Raw genomic sequence first — 21,468 nt, forward strand, 5'->3', positions numbered from 1 at the left:
GGCACATATGAGAAAGCAATCAATGAATAACTAAGGTGTTGCAATGTGCAATGAAAAACTAATGATTGATGCTTCTCATCTCTCCGTTCCTGTCTGTCTGTCCCTGTCTATCCCTCTCTCTGACACTCTCTCTCTGTCTCTATAAAAGAAAGAAAGAAAAAAAAAGAAGAAGCAACCGGCAAAGAGTCTAATCTTAATTAATTAATTTATTTTTTATTTTTTTTTACCTTTTTTTTTTAATCTTTGTTTCTTTTTCTTATTTATTCATTTTTTAGAGAGAAGAGGGAGAGACAGAGAGAGAGAGAGAGGAGAGACAGAGAGAGAAGGGGGGAGGAGCTGGAAGCATCAACTCCCATATGTGCCTTGACCAGGCAAGCCCAGGGTTTTGAACTGGCGACCTCAGCATTTCCAGGTCGACACTTTATCCACTGCGCCACCACAGGTCAGGCAAAGAGTCTAATCTTATTGGGGTATCTGTCATAACAAACTGCCAGTCTATTAAGTCTTCTTGGGACCACAATAAGACATAGCCTCTCACTGGAAGTCAGGACAGGGCAAGAACCTTCAGATGGAGCCTAACAGGTGGATACCAACAGAGTGGGAGAGGATGAGGAATACAGGTTGGTACCTACCTCCCGTTTGGAAGAAATATTGCTCATTGTCCTCACTTCCCACCTTCAACTAGTTATTGAGGATTTACCAGGTCGGGTGATAAATGTCTGTGTTTGGCCTCTAACCTAGATCCTACTGTTACGTGAGCCAATTGCTGGCTACGAAGTCCACTTTATATCTGTTACAAGCCAATCCCAAAGTAAGGATCATGTGACCCCAGAGAAGCAGCTGCGCCATGGAGAGAGGAGAACCAGCTAGACTGAGATTCTCCGGGCATGAGAACACGCTGAACACTTCAGAACGAAAGAGACCTGCTCTGCAGGCTTTGGGACAAAACCCACACACCTTCTTCTTTTCCTTTGTAGACAGATCCTGACTGTCTATTTAATGTTAACTAACTGCAAAGAAATTGCTGCTTCTGTTAAGTATGTCCGAAAGGCTAAAACATGTAGGAAGTACTATTCCTTTCCACATTTAACAAAATCTAGTGATCCTCTCTCCATGTAAAGTAAATACTCAAAATCTCAACACTCCACCAATAAAGCAGAGGAGCAAGCTGATTATTACAAGTCAACTAACTTGAATACCAGTGTTTTATTTATGGCTTTCCATGCCAGGACTTGAAGTCATGTTGCCCCTTAGAGCCAGCTGGACAGGTCAAGTCCTAGCTGGCGTGAGCTCCACCTGAGCTACCAGGGAATCCTCTTGCTGTGGGGGCTAAAAACTGGGCAGCCTGTGCGTCCGGGCCTGCAGGCGGCCTCCTTCCCCAACAAGAGGTTTCCATAGCGGCCTGCTGAAGGCAAGCTGTCTTCTCAACATCCTTGTTTTGTGGACTAATGAAGTCTTCTTTTTCCCCATTTACATTATTTGAGTTTCTGTCATTTACACTGATCTACACTGGTTTCACATTTACCTGCAAAAAGTAAGCAAAAGTGATAAGTAAAGATTTAGTCCTTAATGACCATAGCTCCAAGGATGAAAACACAGACAAATTTAGGAATCCGGTCAAGCAATTTCCGAACTTTGCACGCCACCCTCACAGCCGTCTGTAATAGAATTCCTTGAACAGTAAGTGTGGAAGCTTTTCAAAGTCACAGCAAGCAAATATAACAAACACATTTCTAGAGAACCGAAGTGATCTTTTCAGAGGTAAAGAAAGTGACAAATGAGACATCCAAGGTCTCATATGTAAAAACCAAATGAACAGTAGACAGTGTGGAGCAGAGTACATTTATGATTGTTGTTCCTATGGTAAATAATACCATAATTAATAAGTAATAACACCTGAATCAGCTGTATTTTGTGTACTCACACTGTAAACCTCCTTTTGCCACACCCTGTCCTATGTAACAATTAGAAAAAAAATTTTATCTTTTAGAAAAAATTTTTTTTAAGTTTTCAAACAACATGGAAAGTTAGAAATCACTTAGAAATAAATTTGATAAAAGACATGCAAGGTTTTGTTCACTGAAAACTCAAAACATGACAGAGAAATCAAACACATGGCGTTTTTTATAAATGAATATATTTTTATAAGAGAAATTAAGTGAATCTAAATAAATGGTTGGATGCACTAAGTTCACAGCCTGGAAAACTCAGTATTTTTACGAGTTCTGTTTTCCCACCTGACAGACTCAATGCAATACCATTCAAAATCCCAGCAGGCTTCCTTTGCGGAAATTGATAAGCTGCTTGTGAATTCTGTGTGGAAATACAAAGAGCCTTTCTTATGACCTGAGTTTTTAGGCTTTTCAAGAGTGAGGGCACTCATACCACTAGTTTCCAGTGGTCAGAATGAAAAGTGTCCATAATATTAACTGTCACCTGACCAGGTGGTGGTACAGTGGATAGAGCATCAGACTGGGATGCAGAAGACCCAGGTTCAAAACCCCGAAGTCGCCAGCTTGAGTGCAGTGTCACTGGCTTGAGTGTGGGATCACAGACATGACCCCATGGTCACTGGCTTGAGCCCAAAGGTTGCTGGCTTGAGCCCAAGGTCACTGGCTTGAGCAAGGGGTCACTCGCTCTGCTATAGCTCCCTAGTCAAGGTACAACATGTCCATTGAAATAAAAACATTGCCTCTAGTAAACAAAAATGCCTACAGGGTCAAGGCTGACTATTATTTCACCAAACAGGTGAAAAACTCAGCAGACGCTTACTTCACAGTCTGAATAAGAAGGAACTCGTGGGCCTAACCATTACTACCAGCAGCCCAAATCCCTTCACTGGTTATTTCACTTAAAAGAAGGTCAACTAACTTAGAGCTTTACACCAAGACTGGAGGCATGGAAACACAGCAGCCCATTTCACGGAACTGGACTTTGCTTTACAGTTTTCAATCAATAATCATGATGAGAAATACTGAGCCTGGGTAATTAAGGGCTACTGACTTAAAGGAAGTTGTAGTATAGTCCATGAGCAGGGTCTCACCGCACAGGCACATTGCAGTAAGAGTCCAGAAATGAGAGATACCTAAGGGAACAAAACTTATCACAGTAGTATCCAACCCAGACATTTCTTAGGGCTGGACATTTCCCTGCCAACTCTCTGTGTCACAGCTATCTGACTTCACTGGATAGCAACCATTTTCCCTTACTAGAAACAACACCTCAACAGAGAAACAACACGTAAAATCTGGCATTTTATGTAAGAAAAAGCCAGAGTAATTTCTTAACCTTCCTCTGGCCTTATGGTGAAGACGCTTTTAACTTTCCTGAAACTTACGGTTAAGCTCCTAGTGCTGAGTTTGGGTCGTCTGAGTCCAAGAAGATAAGCTATTTATTGAAAAGGGTGCGGGAAGTCAAATAATACTTGAATGAATGATTAAAAATCCTAATTCAGGCCATAATTCATGGCCCTGGACGGTTGGCTCAGCGGTAGAGCGTCGGCCTAGCGTTCGGAGGACCCGGGTTCGATTCCCGGCCAGGACACACAGTAGAAGCGCCCATTTGCTTCTCTACCCCTCCGCCGCGCTTTCCTCTCTGTCTCTCTCTTCCCCTCTCGCAGCCAAGGCTCCATTGGAGCAAAGATGGCCCGGGCGCTGGGGATGGCTCCTTGGCCTCTGCCCCAGGCACTAGAGTGGCTCTGGTCGCAATATGGCGACGCCCAGGATGGGCAGAGCATCACCCCCTGGTGGGCAGAGCGTCGCCCCTGGTGGGTGTGCCGGGTGGATCCCGGTCGGGCGCATGCGGGAGTCTGTCTGACGGTCTCTCCCTGTTTCCAGCTTCAGAAAAAAAAAACAAAAAAAAACCTGAATTATGGAAATAGACATAAGAGGTCATTGTCTGCACTTCAGTCTCTAAGCAGGATGCAAAATTATACCTCTTAAGAACACTCTCAAAAGGCAATTTTGCTTGTTTTCATGAGTTCCTAACTACTTGGTCTAAATTCTAGTTTTTTCCTCTATACACTTAAGAACATTTCTTACCTTTTTTGATATAGATGATTTTACTTTCTTGAAAGCTTCTTCAAAGTGCTTCTGACTAACCTTGAGCACACCTGTGGAGCAAATACACAAATATACACATCAAGGTATGGTATATTAGTTGTAATTTATAACTTAGCTTTTCTCAAAAGACTTCCAAGGCGAACACTGAGGAAATTAGTGATGACATTGGTTCTAGTCTTTTTCAGGACAATATTCAAACCAGATATAGTTTGTTTACCAGACTGTATATAACGGTGTTTCCCAACGTGGGGCCCACGTCCCACAGGGGGGGCAATTCGATAGTTAAGGGGGGCAATTTGAAAATGGACTCGACACGACTTGAACTCTTTCGCCCCGGGCCATTTAAATGCAATGCTAGATATTGGTGCCAAATTTATCAAAAAATGCAATTCTTAAATAATTGTGGTAAATAATTATTAAGTATAATTTCGTTTGACGAGACCAAAATATCAACTGGGTGATTGGCGTCGTCAAGTAAACTTCGTCCTGGGTTCACCGCGGAGCGTGCCGTCTGCCGCGGGGAACCCCGGACGTTTTAAAAACTCGCTAAACAACGCAGTTATTCTCACCTAATTGGCCCATCGCAACTTCTGTAGTGTTTCACATCATTCAGTTGGTGTTAATTTGAAATAAGTGTCAGTCAAAACTGTTGTAAAAGCTCGTTGATTTAATAAATATACATATATATATATTGTATAGATATAATTGGTAAGTATTTGATTTTATTTTTATCAATATTAAACTCTTTATTAAGTACTTCTTGCATCGGGGCTAGAAAGCACTAATATTTTATAAATACTATTAGGGCTATAATAGTGCATGCACGACAATTTTAATTTTAGAAGCATAACTTTCCAGAAAATTTTGTCAAGTGGAAAAAATATAGATACCTTTTGATTTGCAGTGGTAGTGTAGTAAATGTGTTAAATAAATATGAATTTTTAGTATACGTTTACTCTATGTCACATTGAATATATTTTAACACATATTTTAATATTAGTTTTTAATTGATCTTATTTTTATTTCTTATAGCCCATAGTAAAATGAGTGGTGCAAGCAAGAAAAAAACTCGTCACTATTCGGAGGAATATTTAAAATTTGGGTTCATACCCGCTGTTCACGATGAGCGGATTCCCTTTTGTCTTTTATGCCAGCAATGCTTGACCAACGAATCAATGAAACGAGGTCGTCTTGAGGCGCATTTGAAGGCGAAACATAGTGCTCATATTAATTCAGATTTGAGTTACTTTAAAACTTTAAAGAAATATTTTGAAAAAAGAACAACATTAAAGTCTCTATTTACTGCTCATACTTCAACTAATAATCGTGTTCTTGAGGCTAGTTATCAAATTTCTTTATTCATCGCTAAAACTGGAGAAAATCACACTATAGGAGAGAATTTAATAAAACTGTCAATATCAGCATTTCTTAAAACGGTTCTTGAAAAAGATGACAAAGATGTAAAAGCTATGCCACTCACTGACAATACTGTTAGCAGAAGAATAGACGAAATGAGTGAGGATATTGAAAAACAACTTATTGAAAAGCTGAAAACAAGAAAATTCTCCTTGCAAATGGATGAATCAACTTTGAGAGACAGTGAGGCAGTATTGATAACTTACGTAGGATATATTGATAAAGGACATTTTGCTGAAGAAATGTTGTTCTGTAAAAGATTAAAAAGCACCACTACCTCCAAAGATATATATAATAAGCTAAAAAACTACTTAGATGTCAATGATATACCAATGAAAAATATAGCATCTTGTGCTGCAGATGGTGCTCCCAATATGATGGGCAAGAAAAATGGCTGCTTAAAATTGATGAAAGATGCGAATCCAGAAATGATTCTTGTGCATTGTGTTATTCATAGGGAAAACTTGGTAGCTAAAAACATCTCGCCTGTTCTGAATGAAGTATTACATACAGTAATAAAGTGTGTTAATGCTATTAAAGCTAGTGCCAAATGTGAGCATCTTTTCAAGCTATTTTGTGAAGAACAAAATGAAGACCATGTGAGACTTTTATTACTTCAAAATGAAGTAAGATGGCTATCTAAAGGAAACTGTCTGAAAAGATTTATGGAACCGTTTGATACTCTTAGTGATTTTTTAAGCAACAAACCTGAAATGAAGTATCTGTTAACAATAGATGGTAAAGCATTTGTGAGTTATTTAGCTGATATCTTTGAAAAACTAAATATATTAAATAAGCAACTTCAAGGAACAAATAAAACTCTTGTCAATGCAAAAGCAAAGATATTTGGTTTCATTACCAATATTGAGTTATGTCAGAAACATATTAACAACAAAAACTTTAAACAGTTTCATTGGCTCCAAAAATGTGAAGTAACTGATACCGCTTTACTTGTTATTGTCAATCATTTGAATATTCTATCGGCTGATTTAAAAGAAAGATTTTCTGATTTAAAACAAATTGATTTCCCAACATGGATGATGCAGCCAATGTTAGTGGGTTTGTCTGATATATCAAATATGCAGTATCAAGAAGAACTCACAGAATTGCAAAATGATGAGTCAGTTAAAGCTTTATTTAATATCAAAGGAGCGATGGCATGGCTTTGTGAGGAAACAGAAATCAAATACCCAAATTCAACCAAATGTGCAAGAAAACTATTGCTACCGTTTCCATCTTCATTTTTAGCTGAATATGGATTTAGTGCTGTAAATGATTTACTGGTAAAAAAAAGAAATCGGCTGGATATAACACAACGTGGAGACTTGAGACTAAAGCTAACCAAATTGGAACCTAATATAAAATCTCTGTGCAGCAAGCATCAAGCGCAAGGATCACACTAAATTAAAATAATAAATTAATATAGAAAAATCTGTATTAAAATTATTTGGAATTTAAATTTCTGTTTTTCATTATAGGTTTTGAAATTTTACTTACTGTGTTTTGTTAACAATTTCATAGTGATTTCTTCCTAGAACCTATCATTTATGTTTATTAAGTGAACAAATCAATTTTTTAATGTTAAAAATTATGTATGTTACATAGGGGGGGACATAAAAATTTTAGAAAGGTTAAGGTGGGGCATGACACAAAAAAGGTTGGGAAACACTGGTATATAAGGATTTCTGGTAGCAAGAATTAATCAGATGCAACAGTCTTATGTGACATGACTAATATGACCTATATATTTATGTTTCAAGACAGGGCATTCACACCAGATGGCTACTGTTGTGTTGGTTGCTATCTTTTTTTTTATTTGACAATCTAAGGGAAAAGAGGTCAGTGCCCCTGACTAATTAGGCAGGTATTTCATGTTTTAAAAATTCCTGCAGCAAACCAGGTGAAAAATTGCTGTACTAATGTCAAGTCCCAAAGGACAGACAGCTGGAAATGCTAACTGCAGCAAAGCAGGGACATCAAAATTGAATCATCAGTGGTAGCACACATGCACAGAGGCCTGTGAATGTTCAGTTACAAAACACTCAAAAAGGACACTGTCATTTATGATTTTTTTTTACAATATATTCTAATTTTGCTAATTATATCCCATCTACTTCCAAAAGGAATTTAAAATAGATTACAATAAAAGAAATTCAGAGAACTGAGTCATAAAAGTAAACAAAAATAACTGAGGAACTCCATGGTTAAGATATGTGGGCTGACAAATCTAGGCTAATGCACATACTGCTGGAACCACAAACAAAATTTAGCTCTAAGATTCTTGAAGGCAAAAGGAAAAAGGAAAAAGAAAAAATCAGCACTGCCCCGGCTGGTTGGCTTAGCAGTAGAGCATCGGCCCAGTGTGCGGAAGTCCCAGGTTCAATTCCCGGTCAGGGCACACAGGAGAAGTGACCATTTGCTTCTCTACCCTCCCTTCCCTTTTTATCTCTCCCTCTCTTCTACTCCTGCAGCTATGGCTAGAATGGTTCCAGCAAAGTTGGCCCGGGGCACTGAGGATGGCTCCATGGCCTCAGCTACAGGTGCTAAAATAGCTCGGTTGCCAAGCAACAGAGCTCCAGCTCCAGGTGGGCAGAGCACTGCCTGATAGGGGCTGTCTGCGTGGATCCCAGCTGGGGAGTATGCAGGAATCTGTCTCTGCCTCCCCAACTCTCACTTAAAAAAAAAATCAGCACAAATAAAAAAAGACATCTTTTGGAAATCTACTGAACAATAGATCAATATAGACTAGAACTTTAGCTGAAAGTACAGATTTAGGAAAAAAGGCAGGTCTTTTGAAGAAGGTATTCTACGAGTATTGCCAAGGACAGCCATAAACTGCAACTGATCAAACAATTAATTGTCACAAGAACCAAGGAAAGTAAAGGTTATTTGTGTGCTTGGCCTGGTTGGAATGCAGGTCACAAATTAATCTTTTGTGGTCACACATACCCAAATCATATGAAGACATTGTCAACTGTGAAGAACGGTGCAGAGCTCTGGAGATGGCTCTAAATCTTCTCATAACAACATATATCAAGTTTACATTTTGAAAGGAGAGTCCAAGAATATGGAAAATTATTTTAATTTTCATTTCTCATGTGTGCGTGTTTTTTAAAAATGCCAATTTAGGCTGCAAAAGTAGGTATTATCTTAGCAAAGAAACGAGAAGGTTTTCTAGAATTGATCAATAGACCAAATTTAGAATGAGGATGGCGAATGGACTCACTTGCCTAAATCTAAGCATTTGTAACTGATGATAAGAAAAGATCTGATACTTTTTGTTAGAAAGGCACCAAATAACTTTGGTTTCATCACAACTGCCAGCTACAGAGGTTGCATATTAGTCGAAATGTTTCTAAAATCTCAGAAAACACTAGTTTTAATATCACAGATAACAAACAACACTAGAAAATGGTCATGTTCCAGGCTAACAGTAGTTTGAGGTATCCAGAGTGATAACTGATTAGAATGGAGAGATTCTGGAGAGAATCATACCTTTTTCACTTTCACTTTTCTGTCTTGCCATTTCCTGTCTCAGGGCACAGACAGAAGCTTCCCGCACCAAAGCAGAGAGATCTGCACCCCTGTAATAAAAAAGTATTATTTAGACGAGAAAGCAGTCTGAGAGCAATATTCTTTAAGTCACATATTAAAGAATCAGAAAAATCATGGAGGAAAATATACAATGAATCATAAACAGTCCCACGATAATAGCTGTGGATACTTCCATGTTAATATAAAAAGTTTGAACATCACTAGTAGAAAGAAATTGACAATTTGTAACTTTTTGTTCATGTGTCCTGAGCTTAAGTGCTGATGACCGCATCCTAGATTACGCGAGGCTTTGAGAAAGTGTTTGAACTTGGAACAAAACTTTATTTCCAGACCTTAACCTACTTTAATATACAATGTTGATGATCCACATAGTATATAAAATGAAAGACCTAGAGTTTCAATTTTCAACTGAATCCAATGTTTCTGTTGTCAAGTGTTAGGGTCATAACATTATTTAATAATCATGCACATGCTGGGCTAGTCATTCTTTTCCCGAATGCTAAATCTAACACTGATGCTGGGACACCAAGGGCAGGTAGCTGAAGACTGTAGTGTTAAGAGTGTCTCTCAAACTGTGAAGACAGTGGCATTAAAATCCAAAATGTACACCACTCACCTCTAACCCCTTTATACACTAATGTCCTACCTGACATAATCCAAAAGATTTGGCCCATGGTGAATTCTGCCATCAAAACTGCCTCTGTGACTCAAAAAATCTTTTCAGATGTTAGTACTGAAAGCTGTAAACTACTCCCTTAATTCTCCCCCCAACCCCTGCAGTAGTCAGTTCATTTAATCACAGACTGGTATGGATCTGATCTCAACCAGGGGAAAAATACACTCTCCTTAAAGGGAAGCCTTGAGAGGCTTTCACCTCGGCCCCGCACCACCACTGCCTGGAACTCTGACTACTTCCCCTTTAGTGAGACAATCACTGCTTTCCTAAATGCGCCAACATCATTGAGCACGGTGTGGCATCTCTCAGGTGTGTTCGATTGGTAGAACAAAGATGGAGACTCAGGACCCTTGATGTGCACATATTTAAAAATTAGAGCTAAAACTTTGTCTCCTGACCATACTCCCTAAAAGTGGCCAGCATGGTTTGAAGTGAAATCATACTGGTTAAGAGATGGTTATTTGAAATTCTCCAAGGACTAGAAATAACAGGCCTGAGTTATTACCAGTGGATATGTTCTTTGAATATAAAGCTACATTACTGAATAAGACTCCTGAAGACCTCAAAGATGAACCCCCCCCCCCCCGTCACTTGCTTTGGCTTGGGAGAGCCCTTGTCTGGCCTTGCCCTATAGCAGCATCATGAACCCCAAGCACACTGTGGACGAGCAACAGCGCTTTTCAAATAAGCCAGAGGAGATATCTTCTCCTTTCTTCCTGTAAACCAAAAATGGGAAAGGTAACAAATTTCCTTAGAACCATGTGAAGAACACGACAAAAACTCTAACAGTGGCAAACACATGCACACTGAAGGTAGAAGGGTCTGAGTCCCTGCCTTCACTGCAGGCAGTGTGGACAGTCACGGATAGATGTGCGGTGGAAAAGATTCTGAGCCTCGGAAAACAAAGCACTTGTGGATTATTCTCTTTTAAATGCTGAAGCACCTGGCTAACTGGCAACCAGTCACAAACATTCTGGAAGGACAGTCTGTGAAGGACAGCAGTGGTGGGTAGGGTAGCTGAATGACAAGAGTCAACATATGAGAGGATCCCCCACATCCGGAATTCCCCTGAGTCTCAAGATGGCAGCTGATTTGCTACGAAAAGAGCAAGAAAGGGCCAACCCTAGCACAAGTTCTCTACTGGATGCCTAACTTAGTCTCCCTACAACATCATTCTCCCTCATCTGACACGTGAGGAAACTAAGCCTCAGGGAATTCACGAACTTGACGTTGAGATCCTTACGAATAGCGGTCACAGCGATGGTCACCCGCAATCGCTTCCAGATTCACATCTGCGTCCAGTGGGGGTTTGGTGCCATTCTAAATAATAGAGAAAAGAGGATTTTTCATTGAGGGTTTAAAGACCAATAACTTCCCACATAATAGGTTCTTTTTTTTTTTTTTTTTTTTTTTTTTTACAGAGACAGGGAGTGAGTCACAGAGAGGGATAGACAGGGACAGACAGACAGGAATGGAGAGAGATGAGAAGCATCAATCATCAGTTTTCCATTGCGCATTCCAACACCTTAGTTGTTCATTGATTGCTTTCTCATATGTGCCTTGACCATGGGCCTTCAGCAGACCAAGTAACCCCTTGCTGGAGCCAGTGACATTGGGTTCAAGCTGGTGGGCTTTTGTTCAAACCAGATGAGCCTGCGCTCAAGCTGGCGACCTCGGGGTCTCGAACCTGGGTCCTCTGCATCCCAGTCCGACGCTCTATCCACTGCGCCACCGCCTGGTCAGGCCATAATAGGTTCTTAATAAATAGCACTGGCTACTTGAATAAATGTATACAACTGACTCCCAAGAAGTGTTAATATGATTTTTACAAATTTTAACTTTGAGAATGAAGTTTAAAAGCAGGCTCCAAACCTGGGCAAATTAAAGGCAATTAATAAGTATGAAGTTTAAGAATTTGCCTGCAGCCTGACCTGTGGTGGCTCAGTGGATAAGGCATCAACCTGGAAACACTGAGGTTGCCGGTTCAAAACCCTGGGCTTTCCTGGTCAAGGCACAAATGGGAGTTGATGCTTCCAGCTCCTCCCCCCTTCTCTCTCTCTCTCCCTCTCTCTCCTCTCTAAAAATGAATAAATAAAAAAACATTTAAAAAAAAAAAAAAAAAAAAGAATTTGCCTGCAGCTGCAGCAAAAACAAAACATCACCAAGAACAAAATCACCACTTCAATCTTCCCAAAGGTGAAGGACACATTTCTTTCACCTGATTAAATGTGGCAAAGGCTTAAGCAGTACTTAGCTCTGATGTGCACCTGCGCTTAGACTTGGGCTGGCTAGGAGGGGAGAAATAACACTGAAGCTGGCCAGGAGAGGAGGAGCAGGACTCTGCTCTATAACAAACACCAGGAGGTCTATGCTCAAGGTGTCCTTTCTTAACCCTTTACCTAACTCAACCCTGACCTTGGTGCCAATTCCCCTTTAGCTCATACCAAGAGATGCTAGAAAGGACAAGTATCAGAATAGTCTCAGAATTCTAACACTTAACACAGTATCTTGCATGCAGACAGTATGTGTTCAATAACATTGTTAGTATCTCAGACACAAACAAAACAATTTTTTTCTTCTTTTCCAAGTGAGAGGAGGGGAGATAGAGAGACAGACTCCCACATGCACCCTGACTGGGATCCACCCAGCAACCCCGTCTCGGGCCAATGCTCTGCCTATCTGGGGCTGTCCTGTGACTGAGCTATAACAGTTTTCAGTGATTTAAAATGTATGAAATAGTTAGATGATAGGTTCATCAGTATTTCTTTATTATTTGATTCATAACTTCCATATGCATTGCATATGATCTTTGTAGCAATTATTACATTAGAAAAAAAATAGTTTAAGAAGAAATACAGAGAAAAAACGTGAATAAACACATGCCATTCAGCTTTGAGGTGAGTGTAAATATCAGCACGGCAGTGCTCCAAGCAGGACGTGATTCAGATCCTGCACCTGCGCAATCTATCACCTGCCCATCGGCCCATACTCGGCTGGTGCCCTCTCCCTTCCTCCCAGTGGGGCATGTTCAAGAATTTCATAAACTGTGCAGATGTTAGCTGCTATAATGCATTTAACTCTAAATTACCCCTTTCATTTTAGGCAATTGAAAAAGAATGAAAAGTCTCTTCGATTATCAGTTTACCTTCTCCTTTGGGAGACAGAAGCTGGGCAAATATTTAAATTGGTAGAAAAGGAGGTGACTGGGCTTCCTAAATTACTACTTGTCTGTATTTCCAATGAGAGGAACAGACGCAAAACCACCACTTCCTCTACTTACTTTTGTGATAGTTTTTAAGATGGCGTGACGGTCTGTTGGCGGTGGCAAACCCACAAAGAGGGTTTTATCCAGGCGTCCTGGGCGCAGGATTGCAGGGTCAATGATATCTAGAGGAGAAGGGAGGAAAGAATCTTCAATAAAAGAGAATCTTTTTTTTTTTTTTTTTTTGTATTTTTCTGAAGCTGGAAACGGGGAGGCAGTCAGACTCCCACGTGCGCCCGACCGGGATCCACCCGGCACGCCCACCAGGGGGCGATGCTCTGCCCATCCGGGGCGTCGCTTCTGTTGCAACCAGAGCCACTCTAGCATCTGAGGCAGAGGCCATGGAGCCATCCTCAGCGTCCGGACCATCCTTGCTCCAATGGAGCCTTGGCTGTGGGAGGGGAAGAGAGAGACAGAGAGGAAGGAGAGGGGGAGGGGTGGAGAAGCAGATGGGCACTTCTCCTGTGTGCCCTGGCTGGGAATCGAACCCAGGACTTCTGCACGCCAGGCCGATGCTCTACCACTGAGCCAACCGGCCAGGGCTAAAACAGAATCTTTTATAAATATAATTAACATGAAATATGGGAAGAGGACATTAAAAAATCTTTTTCTCATTGATTTGAGAGACAGGGAAGGAGAAGCATCAACTCATTGTTCTACTTAGTTAATCCATTTAGTTGTGCACTCATTGATTGCTTCTCATACATGCTCTGACTATGGATCAAACCTGCAACCTTGGTGCACTGGGACATTTTAGCCACTGAGCCACCGGCCAAGACAAGAGTACATTTTTTAAAAGAAAAATTTCCAGACCTGTGGTGGTACAGTGGATAGAGCACCGGCCTGGAATGCTGAGGTTGCTGGTTTGAAACTCTGAGCTTGCCAGGTCAAGGCGCATATGACAAACACCAACAAACAGCTAGGGTGAAGCAACTACTTCTTGTCTCCTCCTGCCTCTGTAAAGTCAATAAATCAAATTTTAAAAAGGATTAGACTTTTTAAAAATGACAAGCTTCTCCTTAACAAAATAGGTTCTTAAAAAAGGAAAAAGTCCACCCCCACCTTCATTCCCACACCTGCTTTCCTCAAGTCCTCCAACTCAAATAATGGACTCCTGCCCGCACCCCAGACACAAGGAAGGCTTCTCCCTTCCCTCTAGCTGGAAACACATTATATCAAGTCTGCCTCCAACTATCTCAACCCTCAGTCAAGGCCAAATGTAATGTCCTCCTAACCAGTCTACACCTCCCCTCTCTGGGAGCCCTTGTAATGCTGCAGGGTTACTTCCTAAAACACATCCAATTCTCTCGGCTCCTGTCCCCACCACAGAACGCGGCCTGACTGTCAAAGTCATGTTATTCATAAGCCTGTCGAAGGGTCACCTGATTTTACAAGGTAAGCAGTCCCAAACCTTCTGCTCTCAGGAAACCTTTGCACTTAAAAAAGACTATTGAGGACCCCTTTGTATCCTGTCTATTTTGCCCTTCCCTGATCCTGTAGGCATTCCCTAGACATTCACTAACCGGTTCTGTCACTATAGATTAGTTTGCATTTTCTAAAATTTTACATAAGTGGTTATCATACTGTATGTACTCTGTCTACTTTCTTTTACTCAACATAATTATTCTGAGATCCACCTAAGTTGTTATGTGTATTCATACTTAATTCTTTTTATTGCTGAGTAGTACTCCATTGTATGGCTATGCCGCAATTTGTCTTTCTAGTCTTCTGTTGACAAACACGTGGCTCGGGTCCACTACCAGACTAGTGCAAATGAAACTGCTATGAATAACCACATGCAAGTCTCTGCCAGGCTGTCATTGCTCCTCGGTGAATACCTAAGTGAGGGAGCAGGGCAGTGTGGCTACATCACACTTCAGGTGTATGCTTAACTTTTAAAATCTGGCAAACTATTTTCCAAACCACTCGGACTGTTTTGCATTCCCATCAGCAGTGCATGAGAGTTCCAGTTCCTCCATACCCTTACCCATACTTGGCATCATTAGTCTTTTCAATTTTAGTCTTTCTAAGGTTCATAGTAATATCTCTTTGTGGCTTTCTTTCTTTAGTTATTTATTTTCAATTACGGTTTATATTCAATATTTTTTCTATTAGTTTCAGATGTATAGCATAGTGGTTAGACAATCACATGCTTTATAAAGTGTTCCTCCCAATATTTCCAGTACCCACCTGGCACCATACATAGCAATTACAATATTAAGTACATTTCGTACTTGACATTCCTGTGACTATTTTGTAACTACCAATTTGCACTCCTTAATCCCTTCACCTTTCTCACGCAGTCCCCCACCCCCCTCCCCTCTGACAACCATCAGCCATGACTGAGTATCTTTTATCCTGTGAGCCATGGTGCATTCTGAGGGCTATACTCTGTGCTCTATGACCTAGGTTTGAAAAGTCTGTCTTTTGTTAGTGTCCTGAAACTAGCTATCCTACATGTACCTCATGTACTGGCCTATTTAGAATGCATAGGTACTCATATGCTTTTCACCCTTAAAACACTAGAAGTATGCAAGGGATGGATGTTCTGGGAAGTGAGAGAGGCCATCTGACTCACTGGCATCTTCTACATAGCAGATGTGGACTGAAATCCTGCTCTTTCCCATCTCCTCCCCAAAGGGCCAGATGCCTTTCCCATCCTTTTTTTTTTTTTTTTTTTGTATTTTTCTGAAGCTGGAAACAGGGAGAGACAGTCAGACAGACTCCCGCATGCGCCCGACCGGGATCCACCCGGCACGCCCACCAGGGGGTGAAGTGGCCAAGGAGCCATCCCCAGCGCCTGGGCCATCTTTGCTCCAATGGAGCCTCGGCTGCGGGAGGGGAAGAGAGAGACAGAGAGGAAGGAGAGGGGGAGGGGTAGAGAAGCAGATGGGCGCTTCTCCTGTGTGCCCTGGCCGGGAATCGAACCTGGGACCTCTGCACGCCAGGCCGACGCTCTACCACTGAGCCAACCGGCCAGGGCTCCCATCTTGGTTAATGCCAACTCTTCCCTCCCGTTTTCCAGACCCGACTCCCGGAGTCCAGCTGGGTACCACTTCCCCACTTCCATATCCAATCCACTAGTAAACCCTGTCTATTCTGTGACACAGAATGTCCAGACTATTCTGCATCCCCAGCCATCACCTGGTACAACCAACACCCTGCACTTAGATTATTGTTATTACATTTCCTAACTGTTTCCTAACTAATTATGTCAATGACAGAATTTTAGGTCAGAGTCAAGATATCAATCCTGATATTTGCAATGAAAATGTCACCAACAATCCCAAAACTTTAAAGATAAAATGCATTCACTCAAAGATGAGGTGGATGCCCGAAGAGGAACACCCCTTCATAGCTGCTGATCAAGAAACAACTTAGTTAAAGAAGATGTGGCACATATACACTATGGAATACTACTCAGCCATAAGAAATGATGACATCGGGTCACTTACAACAAAATGGTGGGATCTTGATAACATTATACGGAGTGAAATAAGTAAATCAGAAAAAAAACAAGAACTGCAGGATTCCACACATTGGTGGGGCATAAAAACGAGACTAAGAGACATGGACAAGAGTGTGGTGGTTACCAGGGGTAGGGGGAGGGAAGAGGGAAGAAGGGAGAGGGGGAGGGGAGGGGCACAAAGAAAACTAGATAGAAGGTGACGGAGGACAATCTGACTTTGGGTGATGGGTATGCAACATAACTGAATGACAAGATAACCTGGACATGTTTTCTTTGAATATATTTACCCTGATTTATTGATGTCACCCCATTAAAATTAATAAAAATTTATTTATTAAAAAAAAAGGATAATGAGTTTTATGAAGTGAATAAATAAATATTACAAGCATAAAAAAAAAAAAAAAAAACTTAGCCTGACCAGGCGGTGGTGCAGTGGATAGAGCATCGAACTGGGATGCGGAAGACATCAGGTTCGAGACCCAGAGATCACCAGTTTGAGCATGGGCTCATCTGGTTTGAGCAAAGCTCACCAGCTTGAACCCAAGGTCGCTGGCTTGAGCAAGGGGTTACTCGGTCTGCTGAAGGCCCACGGTCAAGGCACATGTGAGAAAGCAATCAATGAACAACTAAGGTGTTGCAACGAAAAACTGATGATTGATGCTTCTCATCTCTCTCCGTTCCTGTCTGTCCCTCTCTCTGACTCTCTCTCTGTCTCTGTTAAAAAAAAAAAAAAGAAACAACTTAAATGTTCATCAATCAGTGAATAAAATGTGATGTATCCATACTATGTAATATTTTCCAGCACTAAAAAAGAACAAGGCCCTGACAAGCTGGCTCAGTGGTAGAGTGTCCACCCGGCATGTGGAAGTTCCGGGTTCGATTCCCAGCCAGGGCACACAGGAGAAGTGCCCATCTGCTTCTCCACCCCTCCCCCTCTCCTTCCTCTCTGTCTCTCTCTTCCCCTCCTGCAGCCAAGGCTCTATTGGAGCAAAGTTGGCCCAGGCGCTGAGGATGGCTCCATGGCTCCAGGGCCTCAGCCTCAGGTGCTAGAATGGCTCCAGTTACAATGGAGCAACACCTCAGATGGGCAGAGCATTGCCCCCTAGTGGGCTTGCTGGGTGGATCTCGGTCAGGCATATATGGAAGTCTGTCTCTGCCTCCCTGATTCTCACTTTAGAAAAAAAAAACAAACAAAAAACTGAAATATCGATACATTCTACAACATGGATGAACCTTGACAACATTACTTAAAGTGAAAGAGGCCAGACACAATAGCGCACATGTTATGATTCTATTTACATAAAATATTGAGAACAGGGAACTCTACAGAGATAGAGGTCAGTGGTGGCCGAGGGCTGTGGGTGGGGGAGGATGGGGAGTGACTGCTAACAGACACAGATTTCTTTTGAGGGTAATGGAAATGTTCTAAAATTAGATTATTTGGGATAGCTGCACGACTCTGTAAATATATTCAAAAGCATTGAATTGTATACTTAAAATGGGTAAAATTTATGGTATATTGAGTATGTTATTAAAGCTGTTTACAAAAACTGGATCTTCAGAATAATAAAACTCTCAGTATGTCCAATTAAAATTAAAATTATTAAAAGATTAGACAGCCTTCATGAAACAGTCTCTTCTATGATTCATTAAGCAAATACTGAGTCCTATTATGTACCAGAGTTCCTATAAATCAGCAGAGGTGATGCCAGGGCCTAAGTTATTTTTAAAAGGGCAGCACTGTGCCAGAGGGCAAGATATACAGGCTTGACTATGACATCACATCATTGTCCAATTGCATTCAAGGAGCATTCAACCATGATCCAAGGCCATTGAGACTAGATAGATGAGAGAACATGACATTTACTTGGAACTTAAGTGGACGAATAACAAAATACATACTTTCTTTGTAAGTCATCCACTCTTTCATCTTATAAATAATTATTATGGGGTTACAATGGACAGAGATTTAAGCTAGAGCTATCTCTCCAATATAAAACTGCAAACCTAAGCCTTGCCCAGAAGAAGCTTAGACATCATCATTTACTTACTATTTTTCCAACTGACTCAGATAAAGAAGGCAGAAACTTTCTGGATGCTGAACTGCTACTGAGCTGAATTTCTACCAAAACAGATACCTACCAAGGAGAAGAAAAAGTATAAGCTGGCGGTTCTGGCTGGTTGGCTCAGTGGTAGAGTGTCGGCCTGGCGTACAGGAGTCCCGGGTTCGATTCCCAGCCAGGGCACACAGGAGAAGCGCCCATCTGCTTCTCCACCCCTCCCCTTCTCCTTTCTCTCTATCTCTCTCTTCCCCTCCTTCAGCCAAAGCTCCATTGGAGCAAAGCTGACCCGGGCGCTGAGAATGGCTCTGTGGTCTCTGTCTCAGGCGCTAGAATGGCTCTGGTTGTGACAGAGCGATGCCCCAGATGGGCAGAGCATCGCCCCCTGGTGGGCATGCCGGGTGGATCCCAGTCGGGCGCATGTGGGAGTCTGTCTGACTGCCTCCCCATTTCCAGCTTCAGAAAAATACAAAAAAAAAAAAAAAAAAGAAAAAGTATAAGCTGGCGAGGCCCTTTGAGTTTCATAATCTATGTATGCTGTGCAGGAGTGTTGTTAACCAGCTAGACAGGGAATTAAGTGGGAACAGGTAGTTCTTCAATTGAGAACGTCTTTTATAGGAGTTGATATTTGAAGAAAGGAATACAAAGATGTGTGCAGGAGAGAAAAAACTAGGCCACCCATGGTCTAGATCTGATTTATACAAGGAGCTTTACGTCCTCAGGGTAAGCACAGGAAAGTGGTTTATCTTCAGAGCAGGATGTGGACCTTGGTATATGTAGTATCAGAAGAGGGCTCGCACAGTGCTTCAGAAAAACCCAAGGCAGAATGGGAAGAAGATAGACAGTATTTTCATTTACTTTCTAAATATCAGTACCTCAAATATTAGGAAGAAAAATAAAGACAGAAATGGAAAATAGGAAAAAAGAAGAAATTTAGAAGATCAATTCAGCTTTAAAACTCACCACGTACTAAGTATACTCATGAAACAAATAAACAAAAAATCAAATATAAAGGACCATCTGACCATCTGGCGCAGTGGATAGAGAGTCAGACTGGGATGCGGGAGACCCAGGTTTGAGACCCCAAGGTCACCAGCTTGAGCATGGGCTTATCTGGTTTGAGCAAAAATTCACCAGCTTGGACCCAAGGTCGCTGGCTCAACCAAGGGGTTACTTGGTCTGCTGAAGGCCCATGGTCAAGGCACATATGAGAAAGCAATCAATGAACAACTAAGGTGTCGCAATGCGCAACGAAAAACTAATGATTGATGCTTCTCATCTCTCCGTTCCTGTCTGTCTGTCCTTGTCTATCCCTCACTCTGACTCTCTGTCTCTGTAAAAAAAATTAAATTAAATTAAAATTAAAAAAAAAAAAGCCTGACCAGGCGGTAGTGCAGTGGATAGAGCGTTGGACTGGGATGTGGAAGACCCAGGTTCCAGATCCCGAGGTTGCCAGCTTAGGTGAGGGCTCATCTGGTTTGAGCAAAAGCTCACCAGCTTGAGCCCAAGGTCACTGGCTCGAGCAAGGGGTTAGTCGGTCTGCTGAAGGCCTGCAGTCAAGGCATGTATGAGAAAGCAATCAATGAACAATTAAGGTATGCAATGCGCAACAAAAAACTAATGATTGATGCTTCTCATCTCTCCGTTCCTGTTTGTCTGTCCCTGTCTATCCCTCTCTCTGACTCTCTCTCTGTCTCTGTAAAAAAAAATAAATAAAATTTTAAAAAATATAAAGGACCAGCCCTGGCCGGTTGGCTCAGTGGTAGAGCATCGGCCTAGCGTGCGGAGGACCCGGGTTTGATTCCCGGCCAGGGCACACAGGAGAAGCGCCCATTTGCTTCTCCACCCCTCTGCCGCACTTTCCTCTCTGTCTCTCTCTTCCCCTCCCGCAGCCAAGGCTCCATTGGAGCAAAGATGGCCCGGGCGCTGGGGATGGCTCTGTGGCCTCTGCCTCAGGCGCTGGAGTGGCTCTGGTCGCAACATGGCGACACCCAGGATGGGCAGAGCATTGCCCCCTGGTGGGCAGAGCGTCGCCCCTGGTGGGCGTGCCTGTTTCCAGCTTCAGAAAAATGAAAAAAATATATATATAAAGGACCATAATGACACAGACCTTTAAAGAAAAAAAAGCAATGCCTACATATTATGGGAAAAACATTTCAATTTAAATTCTATACCCAGCCAGGTTGCCAACCAATAACAAGAATAAAGATGATTTCAAATATATGAGAACTGAAAACGTTACCTCCTACATGACCTTTCTTAGCAAAGCCAGTAATAAATGAGCTCCAGCAAAATGGAAGAGTAAACCAAGAGAGACACATGATTAGAAACAGAGTGCAAAAAAAAAAGAAAGGCAGTAAAGGTAAGGCCTGAAATAACAGCTGTATCTACCACAGACCTAGAAAGCAGCCAGTCCAGGATGGATCAGGAGAGCGGAAAGCTCTAGAAGGGAAGTCTCTGGAAACAAACAAAAAAACAATCAAATGCAATCGATACATTATCTAGATCAGTGTTCAGCAAACCGTGGCTTGCGAGGCATATGCGGTTCTTTGGCCCCTTGAGTATGGCTCTTCCATAAAATACCACATTTTTAGCAAAGGCCAGCTTAGAAGTACCCTAATTAAGTTAATAACAATGTACCTATCTATATAGTTTAAGTTTAAAAATCTGGCTCTCAATTGTACTGTTGATATCTGGTTCTGCTGACTAATGAGTTTGCTGATCATTGATCTAGATAAATAAAACTGTTATATAATGTATCTGATGAAGAACAGGAACACAGAAAAAAAGCAAAAGAAAAAAATATGAGGATTACTAAATCTAAGAATAAAAAAGTCAAATGAGCCCCGGTCTTATAGCTGGGTTGGTATTGTCCTGATACAGAAATTGTGGGTTCGATCCCCAGAGCACATACAGAAACAGACCAATGTTCCTGTCTTTCTCTCTCTCCCTTCCTCTCTCTCTCAAAT

At 41.6% G+C, this 21,468-nt stretch overlaps 1 protein-coding gene across 4 annotated transcripts in view; it reads right to left on the reverse strand.

Moving 5' to 3' along the window:
• Positions 1-21,468, reverse strand: part of NVL (nuclear VCP like) — an 88,205-nt gene that overhangs the window by 6,708 nt on the left and 60,029 nt on the right. For all 4 annotated transcript variants that reach the window (XM_066380941.1, XM_066380932.1, XM_066380927.1 and 1 more), the window contains 4 exons: positions 12,989-13,095; positions 10,952-11,028; positions 8,973-9,061; positions 4,041-4,111 (listed from right to left, as the gene is read on the reverse strand). In XM_066380941.1, coding sequence (XP_066237038.1) covers positions 4,041-4,111; positions 8,973-9,061; positions 10,952-11,028; positions 12,989-13,095 — 344 coding nt within the window. The remainder of the gene's footprint in view (positions 1-4,040; positions 4,112-8,972; positions 9,062-10,951; positions 11,029-12,988; positions 13,096-21,468) is intronic.

Source organism: Saccopteryx leptura, chromosome 1 (genome assembly GCF_036850995.1).
Source record: "Saccopteryx leptura isolate mSacLep1 chromosome 1, mSacLep1_pri_phased_curated, whole genome shotgun sequence".
Taxonomy (NCBI): Eukaryota; Metazoa; Chordata; class Mammalia; order Chiroptera; family Emballonuridae; genus Saccopteryx; species Saccopteryx leptura.